The sequence below is a fragment of the Xenopus laevis genome, chromosome 2S (assembly GCF_017654675.1).
Source record: "Xenopus laevis strain J_2021 chromosome 2S, Xenopus_laevis_v10.1, whole genome shotgun sequence".
Taxonomy (NCBI): Eukaryota; Metazoa; Chordata; class Amphibia; order Anura; family Pipidae; genus Xenopus; species Xenopus laevis.
In genome coordinates, this window is record NC_054374.1 from 109,131,669 (window position 1) to 109,153,697 (window position 22,029).

At 38.9% G+C, this 22,029-nt stretch overlaps 1 protein-coding gene across 1 annotated transcript; it reads left to right on the forward strand.

Moving 5' to 3' along the window:
• Positions 1-1,467: 1,467 nt before the first annotated feature.
• Positions 1,468-14,593, forward strand: arglu1.S (arginine and glutamate rich 1 S homeolog). Its single transcript, NM_001096597.1, has 4 exons — positions 1,468-1,851; positions 5,752-5,977; positions 12,758-12,841; positions 13,306-14,593. Exons 1-4 carry the CDS (start codon positions 1,529-1,531, stop codon positions 13,468-13,470), a joined length of 798 nt encoding a protein of 265 aa, NP_001090066.1. The 5' UTR covers positions 1,468-1,528; the 3' UTR covers positions 13,471-14,593.
• Positions 14,594-22,029: the final 7,436 nt, after the last annotated feature.

The following is a 22,029-nucleotide window of genomic DNA, read 5'->3' on the forward strand; positions in this document are numbered from 1 at the left end:
TTTACTTCAGTGTTTTGTGACAAAAAGTCACACAATTTCCCTCTCCGTCCCCAATTTGTATATGCAAATTAGGATTCAGATTTGGTTTGGCGGGCAGAAAAAGGCAGAATCCTGGCTGAATACCAAACTGAATCCTGGATTCGGTGCATCCCTATTAATTACTCAGCTTTATATTGTGACATTTCTATGTATACTGTATATTGTGAGTGGGTCCCTAAGCTCAGTAAGTGACAGCAGCACAGAGCATGTGCAGTAATTCAGTAGAGAAGAAGATCTTTACTGCTAAAGGGATGTTGTTGCCTTGGGCTGGTACAGAAACCCAATACATAATGTACAACATTTCTAGCTACTTCCTTAGTTAAGCTTTAGTTCTCTTTAAAAAGGTCTTCATTCGCCTCTTCTTCGGCTGTATTCACCGACTTTGGTTTCATTCAATGGAGGCCCATCTAATTCAAGAAGTGCAACACCAGGCCCGGTATGGCTCTTCCCCCTGATGGTGCCCTGGGTAGAACCTATATCGTAGCTGCAGGCCAGACTTGCAATTTGTGGGTTCTGGCAAATACTGCTGTAAAATGCCATATAAAGTCAATATTTAGTGGGTTGGTGGGTGTCTGTTTGGGCCTCTGTGTACTTGGAATGTCAGGGCTTATTTTGACTCTTGACCTGTGTAGTTGTGCAGGTACTATGGCTGTGGATTAAGCTGGAGGGAATCATTCTGCACATTTTATTTAGGATATATTAATTCTAAAGGGATACTGCTTTGATAGAAGCAATCTGTATAAACCTCCTGCAAGCTGCAGCTCAGTGCAACTACTAATAGCACCAACATGTTCTAACCCATGTAGATGATATGTGGATCATTGGTGAAATTCAAGTACGGCTGCTCCCTGTTTTTTTATTTATTTTTTTTGACAGTCCTGGTTTTGGGACTAAAAAGCTGAAAGCATGATTATGATGATGATGATGATACACAGGCACATATAAAATTGATTCCTTTTTTCTTCAAATAGTAGACGTTACTGATAGAAAAAAATGTCATATTTTCAAATCTTTTGTCTTTTTTTTCAAAAATACACTAGGAACTGTCGGCATTGTCTTTCCACATCACCAGACAAAGAATCAGCGCGGCTGCTTTACTTTGAAAATAGTAATGGAACACTTTAAGATTTCCAATTTCTACTTCAGTACATTTATATTCGTTTACAAACCCAAAATATATGCATAATGGAAGGGAAAGAAAGATTTGACATAGATTTCTGGTCTGGGTGAAATACATTTTGGTTCTGTGCTTTTAGAACGTTGCTGATTAGGTTGGTGTTTGTTAGTGCACTGCAGTGGCATCTCGGGAAAACGCATTCACAGCAATTTTGGCCTCTGCTGCGCTTTTGACGCATGCGCAATGGGTTAGTAGACTGCATTGTGGGTCAGGAGCTAAGTGGCGTAGGGCAGAGCTTCCGCCATCTTGTCCTCGTCTGCAGGTTGTGCTGTCCAGGCCGCAAGACAACCCGACTGCTCTTTTCCGAGTGTCATGGGCCGTTCCCGGAGCCGGAGCTCTTCTCGATCAAAACACGTAAAAAGCGGCAAACACAACAAAAAACGGAGCCGCTCCCGAGAAAAGGAACGAGTTAGAAAACGCTCAAAGTCAAGGGAGAGTAAGAGGAACCGGCGCCGGGAGTCTCGCTCTAGGTCCCGCTCGAACACCGCCTCTCGGAGGGAAAGGGAGAGACCGGCATCACCGCCCGACAGAATCGACATCTTCGGTCGCACAGTGAGCAAAAGGAGCAGCCTGGACGAGAAGCAAAAGCGGGAGGAGGAGGAGAAGAAAGCAGAGTACGAGAGGCAGCGTAGGATGTGAGTATGCGGCGGCCCATGGGGGTTGGGCTGCTCATGTGGGGTAGGAAAGTGCATAGCGTTGCAGGCCAAGAGGCTGGCTGGGATTGCCCTATCACTGCTTTACATTTGTGTTCCTCCGCGCTGCAGTGTAGTAGTGCAACACTGATGTGCCACCAATGGGCTTTCCAGCTGCTTGTGTATCTGGTAATGGATGATCAGGTCTGGACTGAGAATCAAAATAGGCCCTGGCATTTCAGGTGCCCAGAGGCCCCAACAGCCCTCCATCAGCCCACTTAATAGTGACTTTCTATGGCATCTTACAGCAGCCCCTCTGGCATTTGCCAGAACCCACAGATTGCCAGTCCGGGCCTGGGGATGATGTGGCAGCCTCCTTTACTGAAAATGCCGGGCCTTGTTCATACAAGGAAAGCCAAAACTACATTTCTTACACCAGAAAAAGCTTTTAGCCCCATACCCTATTTATGATGGGCCTTCTGTTTGCTTGCTCGCTTAAAGGAGAACTAAACCCTAAAAATGAATGGCTATAAATGCCATATTTTATTTAACTTATTGCACCAGCCTAAAGTTTCAGTTTTCATTGAACCAGGACTTCAAACTTGTCACAGGGGGTCACCATCTTTGAAAGTGTCTGTGCAGCTGTTGAGAAGCTAAGCTTAGGGGTTGTTGCAAATTATCAAGCAGAAAATTAGGTTTGTCTGTAATATAAGCTGATGCTACAGGGCTGTTCTGATGCTAGCTGCACTGGTTTCTGTGCTGCCATGTAGTAATTATCTGTATAAAGTACTATCAGCCTTATATTGTGACATTTATATTCTGAGTACTGTATGTTTTGAGTCAATCCTTAAGCTCAGTAAGTAACAGCAGCACAGAGCATGTGCAGTGAATCACGAATAGTATCAGTGCGACTATGGCCACCTTAACCTATTGATGATCCAGACAAGATTAGCAGTAGGTAGGTTCACATTTGTAAAATGCAGGCTTCAATGTAAAATGTATGTGCTAATGACACATCAGGCATTTCTGTGTTGGCATCTCTTTGGCAGGTGACAATGTTGTTGCCATTCACTTCCAAGCTGAACAGCAATGGGCCAGGAACACCTAGAAAAAGATGGCTTTATGTGTTTTTTCCCCCAAGGCCTTGGGATCAGTCTTTGCAATGAGATTCACTGCCTGGAGCCTAAAGGTGGTCGTACACTATAAGATCCGCTCATTTGGCAAGGTCGGCAAATGAGCGGATCTTAACCCCGATATGCCCACCAACGGCTGGCCAATATCGGATGATACAGTAGTACGAATGGGCTCCGTCGGGTCGCAGGACCGCATCAGCTAGTCGATGCAGTCCTGGATCGTATAAAAAAAATCAAACTTGACCAATCAAGGCCTATTTTTGGCCTTATATTGATCGGGAGGACCCGTCGGGAGCCCCCCACACATGGCAGATAAGCTGCAAATCGGTCTAAAGGACCGATATCGGCAGCTTTAATCTGCCCATGTATGGCCACCTTAACAGTGGCACCCCAGTGAATTTCCTGGTACTTTAATTGTACAAATTGTGCTCATAAAACTTAAACTTGTTAAGCTTGCAGCTCACACCCTTAAAGCGCACCTTTCATGCACCAATTTTACTTTGAAAGGTGCCCTTTAATTAGGTTTTGCATAACATACCCCATTTATTAGGATGCACACAGGAACAATGCAACTTTTATTTTTCCAAGAAATGCCTAAAAGCTATTCAAATGTTTTACCGTTGATTTTGCTGCTTTGGCACCGACGAGGAACACAGATTGCATTATTGCCTGTATGTTGCATAAACATTGTCAACTGCCACTGTGCTGACTCCAGAAAATGGTTACGTCACAACAACTCTTCTCTGCCGGTTATATGCCAGATCCTGCAGTGGCAGGTGGACCTCTGCACAGAAATGCTTGCTTTTCAGTTTCTAAGTAATAGTCCATCAGTCATCACAATGTCTGTAATAGACCAGTTGTAAAGGTGGCCATACACAGGCAGATTTTGTCTGTTAGGCCTTTATACCTTAGAGGTCTGTAAACAGATGGGCCTGAAAGGGGACTGGAACCATATAAAGTCAGCCAAATGTATTAAAGGTATTCAGACTTAACATTCTATATCATTTTCTTATGTTTCGGTTTATCTCAGCTAGGGTTGCCACCCGTTATTTTACTGGCCTAGCCAGTAAAACGCCTGCCAAGGCCGGGGCCGGTATTACAAATTTACCGGCATGTAGCTGCTGGTAAATTTGTAATACCCTTCAAAGAGAGCCCTCGGCCTGCCCCCAATCCCCTGTAATTTATCTTTTCTCCTCAGTCTTCAGTTCTCTGTGTTGTGGGCCCACCCCTTTTGATGTCATGGCCCACCCCTTTTGTCGTGGCAATCCTAATCTCAGCCAAGATTTACATCTCACTTTTTGATAAATTCACTATAGGCGTTGCCAAGCAGTAGTCAGTCATAATGGATAATTCAGAAAAAAACAGATGGCACACACACTCTGGCAAATGTGCTAAAAAAAATTGTGATTTATTTACATCTCCACACAACATTTGAAGGTACAGCCTCCTTTCTCAAGTGCTCGCATACGTAACTTAGTCCACAGGTATATAAACATACAAAGGTGGATCACTCCTCCCCTCTAAGTGACATCACTTAGGTATAAGCAGTATTACATTGGATTGTAACAATACCTGTATAGTGACAAGGAGTACTTAGTATTTGTGCCCAAATTGTGACAATTAATTACATGTATGAGAGCACTTGAGAAAGGAGGTTGTACCTCCGAAACTTTGTGTGGAGATTACACGTATGAGAGCACTTGAGGGAAGGAGGTTGTACCTCCAAAATGTTGTGTGGAGATCTCAATAAATCACGAAAAATATTTAGCACAATTAATTGCCATCTAATTTTTTCTACATTATATGGATCGTTGGAACTTGTTTCTGCAGCAGAGTTTCTGAATTGAGCACCACAAGTATATTGTACACAGAATCTTTAGCTTTCATACGTTGATAATGGATAATTCAAATAGGGTAGTTCATCCTGCCTTGTTTTGTGGCATACTGGCTACAGAATTGCTTCCATAAAGAAAAACAAGGCATCTGTTTCCTGCCAGAAAGGAAATGCAAATAGTCATAAGTTCCAGGAAATTAAAGGCATCAGTTAATAGTGCTGTTCCAGCAAAATTATGCACTGACATCCATTACTCAAAAGAGCAAACAGATTTTTTTATATTTAATTTTGAAATCTGACATGGGGCTAGACATATTGTCTGTTTCCCAGCTGCCCCCATTCATGTGATTTTTGCTCTGATAAACTTCAGTCGCTCTTTCTTTACTGCTGTACTGCAAGTTGGCGTGATATCACTCCCTCCCTTCCCCCCCCCAGCAGCCTAACAACAGAACAATGGGAAAGTAACCAGCTGCCTGGTAGATCTAAGCTGTTAACAAGATAACAGCTGCCTGGTAGATCTAAGAACGGCACTCAATAGTAAAATCCAGGTCCCACTGTGACACATTCAGTTACATTGAGTAGGAGAAACAGTCTACCAGAAAGTAGTTCCATCCTTAAGTGCTGGCTCTTTCTGAAAGCACATGACCAGGCAAAATGACCTGAGATGGCTGCCTACACACCTATATTACAACTTGCTGGTTCAGGAATTTAATTTTATATTGTAGAGTGAATTATTTTCAGTGTAAACAATGTAATTTAGAAATAAGAACATAAAAATAATGACAGAATCCCTTTAAGTCCTCCCTGCAAATTAAAAAAAAAAGTTACAGTAATTAAGTTTCTGTACAATTTAATTGGAGTAATGTACGTTATTAATTACCTGTTTGGTTAAAGTACTGATTTTTATATTTGTATGTTGTTTGCTCTCTTGGTAAGTCGCCAGCAAGAAATTGAAGAAAAACTCATAGAAGAGGAGACGGCGCGGAGAGTAGAAGAATTAGTTGCCAAGCGTGTCGAGGAAGAGCTGGAGAAGAGGAAAGATGAAATTGAGCGAGAGGTTCTACGCAGGGTTGAGGAAGCTAAGCGCATCATGGAAAAGCAGTTGCTCGAAGAACTCGAGCGACAGAGGCAGGCCGAGCTATCTGCCCAAAAAGCCAGAGAGGTAACGCTTGGTCGTTTGGAAAGTAGTGACAGTCCATGGCAAAACTTTCCATTTTTATCTTGTGCTGCTGTTTGACAGAAGGCATACTCCTCTTTTGTTTTGCAGTGCTGGACATATTTGCAGCATTCTCCGCTTAATTGCAATATAGAAAACGTTGTTAAGGATGCTTTTTAGAATGAATTGAGGAACCTAGAGGGTTGCAGAGGGTTTCATTTAACCTAGAAACCAATATTTGCATTTTGTTAGAAATACTCTTGAAACTTTTGCCATGGCTGTAGAATTAATATTTTGAGCACAGAGCAAACCTGTTTTGTTTTTTTGTTTTTTTTTTTGTGTGTTTTTATTTTATGTTTTGTTTTTTTATAACCAGTCGCACCTGTGACTAATGAGCCAAGCTTTTGAGCCCTTTAACAGCATCAAAGAATCTTCTTGCTGGCAAATCGTTAGTGCGTCTGCACATCAAATGTATGTTTTCACGTTGTATTCAAATATATGGAGAAAAAATGCAGTACTATTCAATCTTTGGTGTTTTCGATGGAGGTTAAAGGGTTGATCCATTTTAAGCATTTGGCCTATGAGTTACAGCTCTTCTGTGATGTCATTGCAAATGTGCACAAGTACTTTTCAGAATCTGGGGGGGCTACTAACCCATTTAGATTTGTTTATTGTCCTTTGATTAACATTTTTTCTCCTTTTTGTTCAGATTGTGATTACCACATCTGGGAACCTAGTCATAATTTCCTTCTCTCCTAGATTTCCATGAAGATATTATGTTGCCCTCAATTAATATATTTCACTTTAGCAGGTGCAGCCAATGCAGAAACACTTTCCCTATAATAGTTATTAGCTATTGAATTCACTTTTTTATTGGTACTCTATACTGCAACATTTTTAATCAGACTTTTGCACAGTCATTCTTCAAACTGGTGTTGGTACAAAACATGTACTGGTATGGGACTTGTTATCCAGAATGCTTGGGACCTGGGGTTTTCCAGATAAAGGATCTTTCTGTAATTTGGATCTTCATACCTTGTCTACTAGAAAACCATGAAACATTAAATAAACCCATTAGGCTGGTATTGCCTCCAATAAGGATTCATTATATCATAGTTTGGAACAAGTACACGCTACTGTTTTATTATTACAGAGAAAAGGGAAATCTTTTCTTAAAATCTGGATTATTTGATTATGACGGATTCTATGGGAGACGGCCTTTCCGTAATACAGAACTTTGTGGATAATGAGCTTCCGGATAACAAATCCCATACCTGTATATATAGATATATATATTTTTTCTTTATATATATATCTATATATATATATAGATATATATATAAATATTTTTTGTCAGTTTACAAGGTGCAGGCCTATTTTTTTTTTTTTTTTTCTATTTTCATGTCTAATAGATGGGGTTAGAATACTGCAGTTTTCTGACATGCTTTATTTATGCTTAACCTTAGTTTCACCATAGATGGTTATCTCCAAAATTGTAGTGCTTAAGGGCTAGTCCACACGGGGAGATAGCGACGCGTTTGCGGTCGCCGCGACCGGCGCAGGCGACAGTTTTGTATGGGCGCCTATGTAAAAACGCCTGTGCTAACCACACGAGGCGATGCGCTTTTCAACAGTCGCCTGAAAAAGCCTGGCGAGGCATTTTCAGGCGACTGTTGAAAAGCGCATCGCCTCGTGTGGTTAGCACAGGCGTTTTTACATAGGCGCCCATATAAAACTGTCGCCGGTCGCGGCGACTGTCGCGGCGCTTTGTCGCCGCGACCGCAAACGCGTCGCTATCTCCCCGTGTGGAATAGCCCTTAGTGTTCAGATATGTCAACTTTAATGTAATTAGGGCTATGATGCCAGCACATAGCCAATGATGCCATATCATGCAGGCAGAGGTGTTCTATGAATCCCACCACTGTATGAGAGATCGTACACATCACGTCTGCTTTTTTGTATCATTTTCTTTGCCATGGGTGAATCTCTTGGTATGCAAATATTTAGAGCAAACACATAGAAAAAATAATGAAATGCCTGTTATTTTTTAAATTTCACTCTGTATTGGATAGTTTCCTCATCTATATTTTCTAATAGATAGATAGATAGATAGATAGATAGATAGATAGATAGATAGATAGATAGCGTGTTGCTTGGTCAGCTTCAAGCCACAAGGTTAATCAAGCAGAGTAGCTGTTTCTAGGACTTCTCTATTTCGGTAGAGTCCCTCTGTGAGAAAGTATGTTCTTTTATAATTCAAAAACAGAGTGCAGTATTGTCCATCTGGTGGCACTTAATTACGATGTGTGGTATAGAGTACATCCCATAAATAGGGCTTAAAGTCTTGACTCCTTTAGTCGGTTAAACAAAGTGCTGCTACTCTGCCATCAGTCAGATACTGTGCTGCTCAATACAGGTGGTTTTCTGCCAAAGCATGATTCCCATGACTAAGAAAAATAAAGACAAAAGCTTATACTGTATTTACATTACACTAGAAGACTAAAAGGCATACAGAAATCCTCCTGGTCTAACAGATACAGATCAGGGGATGAGCTAGGTCTGATAATGGTGTTCAGATTTATTTGGTGAACTATGTTTTTCTATGAATGTTTGAGGACTAGTTAAAGCGGACCTGTCATCTAGACACCCAAAGCTGTATAATAAAAGTCCTTTTCAAATTAAATGTGAAATCCAAACTCTTTTTTTATTAAAGCATTCATAGCTGTTGTAAATTATTTTAAAAATCTCAGTCAGTCAGATATTGTCTTCTCCTCCTCTATGCCTTAGGCATCGAGGCAGGGCAGACAATTACTTTCACTTTCCATTCAGCACTTCCTAGTTATCACTGCTCTCCACACATTCCCAAATTTCTCTTAACCATTTTATTGTGTAGCCAGTGCATTGGGATGGATATCAGGTCCCCCATTCTGGTGCGCAAACAAGATTTTAAGATGATGCAAGGCTTATATTAATAACAGTGTCCACAAAATGGCTCCTGCCTGCTTGCTATAATTATGAATTCCAAGACGGAAGGAAACTAGATTCAAAAATTTTTACAGTATAATTAAAGTTTATCAGAGGCCATTCCTCTTTGTATTTGTCACTTGTAAATATTATGGACCAAACATTTCCCTTGCTTTTTACCCACTAGATTGTCTGTATTTGTTATTCATTTGGCCATTTTAGCTGTGCCAAGATACCTTTGCCTCAGGCTGATTTGCTACAGTACCACCTCCCATAGTGAATGCATTGTGTTCTTATCCCTTAACAGAAAGGGTTCATGACATAGCGCAGTCCAGATCTGAAATCGGACATGGTATGACATGGCTAGCACAAGAGGGCCATGTATTTTGAACTCTTCATGGCTTTGCTTTCACCAAGGCTATCCAGAGCTTTGCTATTATAGATATTTCCCTGTTTAGTATCCATGAAGAAAACATAAGACTAAGATGGCCTTTAATGTTTTATAATGTATTAAACACAAATACAGTAGAACCCCCATTTTACGTTTTTTCAGTGGACCAAAAAAAAAATGGTGTAAAATCAGGGAAATGTATTATGCATAATCTATAGGTGGGACCACAAAACAACAATGTAAAATGAGGGAAAACTTAAATTCAGGCAATCTAAAATTTAGGTTTTACTGTATTATGATCTAAGGCTTTGTTATAGTGGGTAATACCAACAATTATGCAGAGACCACCCAGTATTATGAATTAAGATGATACCTGGTATGTGTATAGGATCTGTTATCCAAAACAGTTGGAAACTGGGGTTTTCAGGATAATGGATCTTTCTCTAATTTGGAAAGGCTTAAATATCATCAAAACATTAAATAAACCCTTGTTTTGCCTCCAAGGATTAATTATATCATAGTTGGTATGAAGTACAAGGTACTTTCCTATTATTACAGAGAGGTAATCATTTTAAAAATGAGGATTATTTTCTTTAAAATGTCTCTATGGGAGATGGCTTTTTTATAATTCTGGGCTCTCTAGATAACTGGTCTCTGGGTTTTCAGTATTATCAATATGGTATTGCTAAGTTTACTTTTCTTAAACTTCATTTTCTTCTCTGGGAACAGTGAGCAATGACCTAAAAATTCAGGCAGTTGAGGCAAGGTACAATACAGAACAATATATGTTGTATTGCTGGATCAGCAAACAGTCACGTAAATTGACAGAAAAGACTTCTGTTTTAACTTAAATGCACCAAAAACAAAAATACAGTCATACTGTCCGAAGTGTTTATAGTCTATTAAAAGCAGACCTTTTTACCTACACATAAAAACATATGATAAAAGCTGTTTGCAAATTAAACATGGAACCCAAATTCTTTTTCATTAAAGCATCCATACTTGTTATAAAGGTGTTTAAATATGTGAGCTGTCAATCAAATATTACCTGTCTCCGCCTCTAGATGCATAGAGGTGGAACAGTCGATTACTTTAACTTTTCATTCAGTACTTCCTAGATGTCACTGCCTTCTTCACACTCCCCTTTACTCCTTACACTATTTAATTGTGTAGGGCACTAATTAGGTCCCCCATTTTGGTGCATACACAAGATTATGGGGTGATACACAAAATGGGTGCGTGCTGTGATGTAAATAATGTAGTGTAATTAAATTTTATTTTGCTCAACTAACACAATAAAATAATTTGTAATTATTTCTTAGAGTGACAGGGCTCCTTCAAACAGATGCACCCTTAATATGAGGTTATTTTTGTGCAGCTGTATTGAATTAAAAAGGACACAACTTAAAGGAGCAGTATATCCTTTACAATATGAGCTCAATTAATAGGGCTTGTGCTGATCATCTGTTTTGCCTATTTTAATCTAAAATGTCTGTCTTGTTACTTTAAACAAGAAATGTAAACTTATTTTTACTGTAGCACATGCTGGTTCTACCAAATGACTGTTTAAACAGTAAAAGCTAGAAATAGAATTACTAATGCACATATTGGCCTCTGTATAATGAGATTCTTACTTTGACAAGACCACATTTAAGGAATTACTTATACAGAGCATAGTATATCTTTAGAAAATATTAACCTGTTTACAGTGTAAGATGTAAATGTTCATGGGAAACAAAAACATTTCCATTATTGCAAAAAATAGAAACATGTGGTAAAGTCCTCTTTATTGTGCTCATTATTGGCTAAGGTGTACATAGGTGTGTATACTGCCCCTTTAAATCAGTTGCTCTTATTTCCCCACTGAACCATCTGCATGTTTTTTCCCATTTAGTAAAATGTGTGCTGTAACTGGAGTACGTTGTTCATTAGGACATAAATCTTAAAGGAGAAGGAAAGTCTAAAATTAAGTAATCTATCAGAAAGGTCTTCATGACTACACCAATAAACCCTCAAAGTAATGCTGCTCTGAGTCCTCTGTCAAAGTAAACAGCATTTCTTTCCTTCTATTGTGTACACATGGGCTTCTGTTGCAGACTTCCTGTTTTCATTTTAAACCTCCTTGCCCCGGGCGTGAGCATGCTTAGTTTGCCCCTCTTTCCCTCCTCCCTATTTCTGCTGTAATCTGAGCCTAGCGCTATGAGTGAGCAGGGAGAGAGACTCAGGCAGGAAGTGATGTCCCACCAAGCTAATATGGCAGCTCTATCCTAAACAAACAGAGAGTGCTTCTAGAGCTGTTTACTTGGGTATGGTAAAGCATTCTGCAGAATAAATATAGTGTTATAGCTTGCACTGTTGTGGTTAATCTATTGGCAATAAACTGCTTCGGTAGCGTTCCTTCTCCTTTAAATCATTAGATTGCACCTTCTTTCAAAAGTAATGGGGTCTTTTTTAGACTGCTAGCATTAACATAAAAAGTGACTGCTTTTGGTAATTCATCATAGTAGCATCTTCTTGAAGGGAAATGCAAAGAATATGTATTTATAAATGGGAAAACCCGTTTTGGCTTTTAACTAAACAGTTCTGTACAACATTGAGACCAGATTATATTCAAATGTTGACGTAAACAGTTCATCAAGCCCTTGAACATACATGTGGCCATAAAAATTCCTTAGAGGGCCACAACTTCCGGTTGGACAGCCCTGACTTAATGGATTGCACCTTTAAACTGATAAAAACGTTAAAGTCCCATTAGAGCCTTGGTTTTAGTTGTGTTTTTGACTAACAATAAATGTATGTTTCTTATGAATTGTTTGCCTTAGGAATGATGAATTACATATTTTTGTTCCCTTTTACGATAAACGTCTGCATTCCTCAGCTCAGCCTTCCTTGTATGTTTCTTATAATTGGTTGAGCTGCTGATGGCAGGTGTTGCCAAGCTAACAGTACAAATCATTTTAAAGAGGAAGCTGGCGCGTATGGCAGCTGAGGAGCACACTCTGCAGGACACTGGACAAGACAGTAAATATTCAACTTTTAAAGCTGATTAAAGGAGTATAGGTAAAGAATACGTAGGTATACGTTATTGGTGAGAAAAACTATTCCCTTTATCTTTTACCGTTTTTCTTTTTAATTTTGATAAATGCTTCCCAGTTTTTTTAGTTGTCCCTGTTCTGTGTGACTTAAAATAAAGCTTTTAATGTTAGGATGGCTAGGGAGGGTTTAAGTGATTGCTGTTTTGATTGGGAGGGTTAAGATGAATTTAGATCTAGACGGTGTCTGTGAATGTGTTTTTTTTTTTTTTTTTTTTTTTTTTGAAACGTTGGCTCTTGAGCTGCCCCTTAAATCCCAAAATGAGTTGAGGCAGATTAGAGGAAGCTGACGCCCTGGGTATTATGTTTTTCTCACATTGTATTGCATCCTCCATTTAGGAAGAAGAAAGAGGAAAACGTGAAGAGTTAGAGCGAATACTTGAAGAGAATAACCGTAAAATTGCTGATGCTCAGGCAAAACTGGTGAGTTTACTACTTTTTTCTGAACATATATATATATAACCAAAGATAGGTACCAGAAATGTCATTATTTGTATGAGGATACTAATATCTAAACATTAATAGTTGTTGACTATATGAAGATTTTCATTCATCCAGGTCATGGTATATCTAGTATAGGTAAATCTAAAAACAACTGGACTTGCTGAGTAATCAATTCATTGATTACTCAGCAAGTTCAGTTGTTTTTAGATTTACCTATACTAGATATTAATAGTTGTTAATATTGGCTTTGGGAATTGCTGTAATGCTTGTGATTCAGAAAGCCAAGTATCCGTATTCTCATCTTTTCTCATTATGATAGCACTTGGTGAGATTTCACAAAAAGATGTTTGCGATTCTTTGCACAGCATGCGCAGACTTACCACAACTCCGTCTGTATACATTTTCCTTTCAATATAGGTTTTCACCCTATGTTTCTCTTTTAGGCCGAGGAGCAATTGAAAATTGTTGAAGAGCAAAGGAAAATTCATGAGGAGAGGATGAAACTAGATCAAGAAAGGCAACGGCAGCAAAAAGAAGAGCAAAAAATCATATTGGGCAAGGGGAAATCAAGACCAAAATTGTCTTTCTCATTTAAAAACCCAGATTAAATGGCTAAAAGAACATTTGTCACCAAATCAAGACTGTATGTTAGCTTCATGTTGAAGTGTCCCCCCTCCCTTTTTTTTGTTTTTTTTTTTACTACTGGATGCTATTTTGTTCTAAAAGGGGCTGTGCTCTAAATTCCATATTTTTTAATATAATTTTTCTTCAGCTGAAGTCAAATCCTTAACAGATCATGCATATTTTAGTTAGTTGGATGCCAGTCCTGAATTGGCTAGCTTACTGCTAATTGCTCAGTATGATTTGTTAAGGTTTTAACTAACAAAACTACAATTTTCTTTTCATTTTTTTTTTTTTTTGACATTTGAATAAAACAGATGGTATTAGACATCTTTATTCCTACCACAGTATTGTCAATGCTCTGTAGTGTATTAAAGGGTCAGTGTCCCCATGATACTATATCTCTTGCTCTTGATGTTCCGGTACAGGTAAGGATACAGATGTGTAACAAAACTCTAATTTAAATTCTCTGTATTGTCTGTTCAAAAATCGTTTTTAATAACATTGACTCAAGCAGCTTTCCCCACAATGTAAATACACCAATTTGCTGAATAAAGTCTTAAATGTTTCACGTATGTTGTGAATATTTTAAGGTATCTTTCATGGATTGGAATTTAGATTTCTTGCTTTATCCAGCACTTTCCCAAGAAAATTCTTAGCTGCATGCATATTTATTAATTTCTTTTATAAGAAAAAGCTTGCTGTTATGTGAATGTTAGTTTTATTCTGGCAGAGACCTATTTTACAGCTGCGGTATCATGTTTAAACAGCTGGTTGGCTTAACTGCCTTAGACAAATGCCTGAATACCTAACGCCTTCTAATTATAACACAGACGCATGTAGCTGCAATCAAGTAAATTCATCGTCTCAAGTAGAAGTAGCATTTTTGGACCCTAACATGTTTCTCAAAATGAAGAGCAGACATTGCTGGAGCTATAAAATAACGGTCCTATCGATGCGAATGTTTAACAATTACAAACTTCTTCCACAATACTGCCATACATATGTTTTCATTCATGCAAAAAAAGATTGTGCTCTTGTTTCCATTTCTGCAAAAAGATTTAAGTGTTCATGCCCTGAAAACCTGTTAAATAAACTTTTTTTTTTTAATCTGCATTTTTCTTTTGTTATACCACACTGTTGCGTTATTTCGTCCAAGAAATGTATATTTGAGATGTTTGAGTCTGCTTCACAGACAGAAATAAATATGCATAGGAGATATGATTGCTGTAATATCAAGATTTCTGTTTGGTAGTCTCTGTGTAGTTCTACTGTGAGTTTACTTGCCTGTGTTTTTAATCAGCTGACTTGCAAATGTTTCGTAAGTCAGAGCCAGGAGTGAAGGGACATATAATACTGTCCAGCATACTGCTTTCAATAGCAATTACATTTACAAATAATTCTTGATTTTATTGATGTATATTAGAAAATTGCTTAGAATTGCATTCCATTTCACTATGCACAATAATCATTATGCAAAGCTAGTTTAGGGCTGCTGTTTGTGTGATTATTTGCATTTGTTCTGTGTATTTTACTGCAGTACATTTCTCGGTAAGTTCTAACCCTGAGCTGTGGCATAAGAATTCATGTGGATTTGAAGGGTGTTTCTGAAGCAAACACACCAGTTTTACCAGTGCAGGTCACTTTATATTTTTTTTTTTTTTTTAAGAAAGCTTTGGTGTGCCCAGCCATTGGATGTTTTAAGCAGAAGGTGCTGGCTAAGATCTTTATTGAGCTCAGCTATTAATATAAATGAGGTGAGGGATGGAGCATTACTCCTTACAGTGCAAGTAGCACAAAGAAGTGCTTCATTTTCTGCCTGTTGTAAATAGCCATGTTGCTGCACTGGCACTGCACTCTAACTGCATGCAGCCACTCTGTAAAAGCATTTGCTGTACATGAAATCTAAATAAATCATTTACCATGCCAAATTAACACATGCACATACAAAGCTGTAATCCACATGGAACTGAAAAATGTATATTACCCTTATGTTTTATATTGGTTGTTACCCATGTCTCCATATGCCAGTGCAGTGTGCTTGCCGAGATGCAGGCTAGAGCCGTTCCTATCTAATACCCTTAAATAGTGGCAAACTTAGCAGCATCTCTATGTGAGTAGCACTTACAGTGGCTTCGCAAAGTATGATGAATGGGAATTCATATGCCAGTGGTTTTTGGTGATATTGGTTTAGATTTGCCTTAGTAATCTCCTTGAGGTAAAAATCTCATGTTATATTAATAGCCATCAATAAGCCTAATGACAGAGCTATGCCTCTGCATTTCTCAATGTTTTTTTCTGCAAGCAGGGAAAAGACAATGCGCCCCTATTACCACCTTTACTTGTCTGCACTGATATGTACCAATCTGCTGTGCTTGTAAATACAAAGAAGCAGGAACCAAGCCACCGCTCCGTGTGCCATTAGCCTTAGGTCCCTAGAAAATGAGACTTGACTTTGTAGTTTACCAAATTTAGGGTGAAGATAAAATGATACTGATATGGGCTTTTAGTTATGAAACCTCTAGCTACAAATATCCAGAAACATGCTGTCTGAAGAGCATGCAGAGGGCAATGGCTGACAAAATCAGAAAATGCCTTCCCTTTCAAAAAGTTTTGTATCACTTTCTGTACAGTTGTAGTATAGAGGGCAGTATATTTTTACACTATTATAAGAAACCGAGACGACTGAGGAGTATTCAGACTCCTGCACCCCAAATAGTGTCTTCTTTGCCTATAGTTGGAGTGGCTAGATATTTGTAGCTAGTAGTTGCATAACTAATTTCAATAAGTTTTTATTGGGGTTTTTTCAAGTTAAATTACAGCTTTTGGTAAAAGCCTAATATATACTTTAAAAGTTTTTACATAAACACATAATGACATTAATAATCACATTAATTATTAAAATTTGTATAGAATTGGTCACAAACAATATGTTTATACAGTATTCTGGAGTTGCATAACTAAAAGGCCATCAACTGTATCATTTTGCTGTTACCTCACACACTTTGGGAATAAAAATATATTGAAACGTATCCATCAATTCCCGACTGGCTCCTCCGTACCTTCTTTGTCCCCCAGTCACAAGGTCTACTTCTATGCCTTCCCTTTAGCCACTCTAGATTTCCTTTCCCTCTACTACATTTCTTTGTCGCTGTTCCTTTCCTTGCACTCTACCATCTGTTTGCTTCTCTTCATCTCACCAATTATTCACCTTTACCCTCCCCCATGCTTTCCATTTCTAGTACCAATAGCACTTTCCCAGTTACCAAAAAAGGCACACTGGGAAATGTAAAATTGCTTTCAAGCTTTAACTATGCCCCATTCAGCTCCTTTGTTTTCTGCTAGCATCTTCCCCACAGAGGAACCCTAGCTAACTAGACATTCGGTGTTCGGTGAAACTATCTCACATGGTTCCTTTACATAAAACACTATGCAGTGTTTTTGAAACACTTTTCCTGACCCAGGTGTGCCAGCCTGCAAACTTGTTGCTGTATATGGAACTGTTCAGTATATTTTACAATAGGGGGTGCATGATTCCCTATATAATTACAAGAGACCTGTGAAATAAACCACGATGCTATCAGATGTATTTAGAGCTTAGTATTGTTTATTTATACCACATTTTTCACTAAAACAGATATAAAAAGAAATAACGGCCCACTGGCAAATATAACCCTTAAGTCTCATGCCTATATATCATAATGAAATATTATTCCCTATGTATAACAAATACAGAGAGTGTACATTGATACAGACAGATCCTGTTCTGTTTCCACTCTGCATTCCTGGCTCTCCTTTCCATTATTCCTGTATTAATAAATATTTGTTCCACTTATCATGTGTGGAAAGTTGCTTCCTACTCCATCTTGGTTGTATTCGATTCACTCATTTGGCCTCCTGTTCCGGCTCCTGAAATGCTGCTCATGAAATAACCATGCTCAACCACACCTCTTTGAAGACAAAATAAGATCAAGGCTCATTGATTTGATTTAGCAATGGAAGTGAAACCAGATCTGTACCTGGTTAGAAACTCCTCGTTCTTACGGACCATAAGAACTTTCGTAAACTAGACCCCTGCATAGTGTAAACGTGAACAGCAGATGCCAATCAATCATGACTTCAGACAGCTAGTAATTAAGGATGGCAGATTCTATTTGCACCCATTGTCTGATATATGAAAAGAGAAAAAACACAGAGCAGTACATTTTCATATATCAAATTCAAAAGAGTGTATTAGCAACCTTTGGTTTGACCTTGAGAACTGACTTTTTAAAATATTGACTGTTGAAAAGTTCCTGTCTCTCACCCTATAAAGCCATAGCTGTTGTACTCTGCCTCTCCGCTTCAAATTCTGAACATGATCTGATCTCCACTATCATACAATGTCTCCATGAGAGACCATTTTTTCCTTGAAGAGCACCCAGAATATTTAACACTTGGGTCCCCTGTGCCTCAAAGGCAATATGCTATTACCGTACAACATGCCCAGTAATTATTGACCAGTATGGATTTTTGCTCCGCTCATTCTGACATTCTGATAAAATAAAGATTTTTAACTCCACTTCTGTTGTGTAAATTGCAATGTTCTGCTTTTTACTAGGCTTTCAGCCAGGATATCTATGCATCACCTGACTAATGTAAATAGCATCACCGGCTACTTAGCTAAATAATAAATTACTTTGACTCTATTGAGATATATTTTCTGGTTAATTGATGAATAAACAAAGATATAGTTTGTTCATTGTTCCCTTCGATGTAAGTCGTTTTCCATATGATTGCTCCATAATGTGCCAGTAAGCACAAGTTAGCAAAGTCAATAGTCTTCCCAGGCTCTCTCTCAGGGCTTTGAAGCATTAACTGTATTTACAGAAATCATGGGAAGGCATAGCCTGCTTCCAACCCCCATCACCTTAAAAAGGATAAATCCCATTTTACTCCTTTGTCTCCAGATTGTAAGCCCCCCCTCTGACCATTTGTCTGTTGTATTTTTCTTTCCACCAATGCAAAAAATGTGGAGTTCAAACAATGTATATATATAATTACACACTGGGGAAAATATCTGTTATAATATCTGGTTATATTAATTTAAGTCTGTATGTATGATGTAAAATACAAGCCAATGTTTTTTTAGGACAGATATCTTCTTCATTATATAACAAGTTAGAACTAAGTTGCAGCAGTATCTAAGCCCCTTTGTATGGTCGCCACTATGTATGCAAGATGTATAATGAGTTATATAACATAATCGGACATCAACCTTGCATGAAAGTATTTATGAAAAATTGGCATACAGTATTTATTATTAGTGCTTATTATTGGATAGCATAAGCTGAAACTGTTACTATTTGTGGGTAATGGATGACTGCTCAGGACAAACCTCACTGCTGGGATTTTTCTTTCCACCTAGTAAATTGTTTGCAGTTCTGTGGAACGGACAGAGACTCTGTAGCTATCGTACATGTTACTGCTTGTGTTATATTTAGTTAGCTGCACAATGTATATGTTATGGGTGCAATGGCCTCCCCATTCTCCATCTGCTGAAAAGCTCAGGAACTGAGATTATCCCCTGGTCATTGAGGTGTTTCAATAACCTGAGCCTACAGATAGATTTGGCTTTCCATTTGTGTAATTTGTGTATTGGCTTGCTTTGAGATTTTTTTAAAGAATATTTTGTTATATTCATAAATATGTGTTCACATCTTTTCATTATTATTCTAACATATACAGTATGCATTCATATGGGGTCCTTCCTTCCTTGGATTAACCCAGCAAAGTGGGTTAGCAACATTCAAGCAAAGTGACCATGCGGTGGTTGTGCTCACACGTGTTATTAGCTGAGTGCAAGCAAAACCACACTGGGAAATGCACCTCTGAATGAAATAATGTTTATACATTCAATTCGATTAGCTGCTCATTCTGTGTGGATCACACCGATTTTATAACAAAATATATTTTATGTATTGGTTTTCTCTTGTGGAACTTTACAAAATATGGATTTGAACCAATGTACTATGTATTCCTATCCTCTAAATTTATGGTACTGAAGGACGTTATGGTGGATCTGGTAAAGTTGCTCTACTGCAGATTACAGAACATCTGAAGTTTTTCTCCCACAGCTTTAATGTAAATTGCTGGTGGGAAAACATACATATGACTTGGGCTTTCCGATGTAGCCGGAAGTTGCTCACAAGTGCCCACAAGGCATCTATAGGGCTACTGCGCTACGTGTCTGCTTTCTCACTGCCGATTTACATTAATGCTGGTGGGAAACTTTGGACGTTTTTTGTTCCATAGGAGTGCAGATATAAAGCAGGCAACATAACATCTAGGGTTGCCATCTGGCTGGTATTTTACTGGCCTGGCCGGTAAAAATTATGCTTGATGCCAAGGTTACCAAGAACAGCAAAACAGCAAGAATATAGGAAGGCTGGTATTTTTTTCCAGAAAAGGTGGCAACCCTAATAATTTCTCAAGTGCCAGTACTCTAAAGCTGGCCATAGATGTAAAGATTTTTAAAAGATCTTTTCATTATCATGAGACCAAGATTATCTTGAAACAATCTTTTAAATGTACGATTTGTCCATCAACTAGAAAGATAATTTCAAGCGATGTTGTCTAGTTGAAGCCAGAAAAACTGAGGGTAGCTGCCTGCTTGGCCCTGCAAACATAAATAGATTTCGCTGTGACGATGAAAATATTTTAACCTGGTCGATCAATTTTCTGACAGATGTACGATTGTTCGATTCACACTAAATTCACGATAATTTGACGGATTGGTCGATTTCACTAGAATCGGTCGTTCACCAAAGAAAGATGTTTGCGTCTATGGGGACCTTTAGGCTGGTGGCACACGGGAGATTAGTCGCCAAGCAATAAATCTTCGCTGCTGCAGGCAATGAATCTCTCTGAAATGCCTTCACACAGACAAGAATGTGAATCACCAATGGGATGGCATTTGCGTCACTTCATTTTTACAAAATCGAACGAAAAAGTTTCCTTTGCGAGGCAACTACCGGCGTCATCGGAAAGCAAAGCGACGCGAATGCCATCCCACCAGTGATTCACATATTTGCTGGTGGGAAGGCATTTTGTGAGATTCGTCGCCCACAGCTGTGAATATTTATCTCTTGGAAACTAATCTCCCCGTGTGCCTTAGGGTGAGACACACAGAGCTACTAGTAGCAGCTACGAGTAACAGCTACAAAATAGGCACTAATTTGCTATGCTAAGATACTACATGTGTTTTAGCAGAGGCAGTTTTTAATGTTGTTTATGGCGGTGTATTTGTTTTTGTGGAATTTTGTAGCCACAACAGTAGCTGTTACTAGTAGCTCCGTTGTCTTCACCCTAGGGTAGGGGCACACTGGGCGATTCGGGGAGATTTAGTCTCCTGACGACTAATCGGCTCATCTTTGTGGCAACCAATCTCCCCGAACACCTTGCCTCTGTCTTGCACTGGCTAAAATGAAAAATTGCCTGCGCTAAAGCACACGAGGTGCTTCGTTTTCCGAAGTTACTAACTTTGGGCGACTTTGGAATACGTGTGCTTTAGCGCTGGCGATTTTTCATTATAGCTGGCGCAAGACGGGAAGGGAAGGCTTACGGGGAGATTGGTCACCATAAAGACGAGGCGATTAGTCACCAGGCGATTAAATCACCCCGAATCACCCAGTGTGCCCCTACCCTTAGGGCCCCTACCCTTATTGCGAGCGACTAATCTCCCCGAAATGCCTTCCTGCCAGCAACTTGTGAGACAACTTCGGAAATCCAAAGCGATTTGTATGCCATCCTGTAGGCGTATTCTTGCCAGCGGGAAGGCATTTTGGGGAAATTAGTCTCCCGCAGTAGAGTCGCTGGGCGACTAATCTCCCTGTCTGCCACAACCCTAAGGTGGCCATGCATAGGGTGATAAATGCTGGGCTAAGTCAGCAGCTTATTGGTGCCAGCCAGCAGTCCTGTCTGACTGATATGTAGACAGATTTAACTCTGTTGTTGTATCAAAAGAACAGATCTTCACATGTATGGACAGCTTTCTTTGAAGCAGAAGTCTTGGTTTTTATTGTACTTTGTTTTTATCAGCTTTGCTGAGTTCAGCCATTCTTTATCTGTTATCTATATAAAGCCCAACAAGTCTATTGTGTTTAATAAAGTCCTAGATTAGATAGAACATTTTCTTAAATAGCCCAGACAAAGCCCTGTCTGAAAAACTAAATGCATCTTCAGATAAAAATATCATGGCAATTTTTCAAAAGTGGACATTTTGCACATTTTTACATGTTTTAGGGCATTGTCATTTCCTGGTGTAACTGACCCTTTAGTAAAAAAAAAAATCATCATGTTGTGGAGGAATGGAATCCAATATATAAAGTGTGTTATAATTTATGTTTTTTAAAGTTGGCTTTCATATACAGTACCACCATGTGGAAGAACTAGCTAGTGCCCAGTTCGGGCATTACACTAACCTGACTAATTTAATCTGTAAATAATAGCGATCTCATGGTAAGATGAGCACCCAAAGGATGTCTCTGATAACAGTGCACAGCACT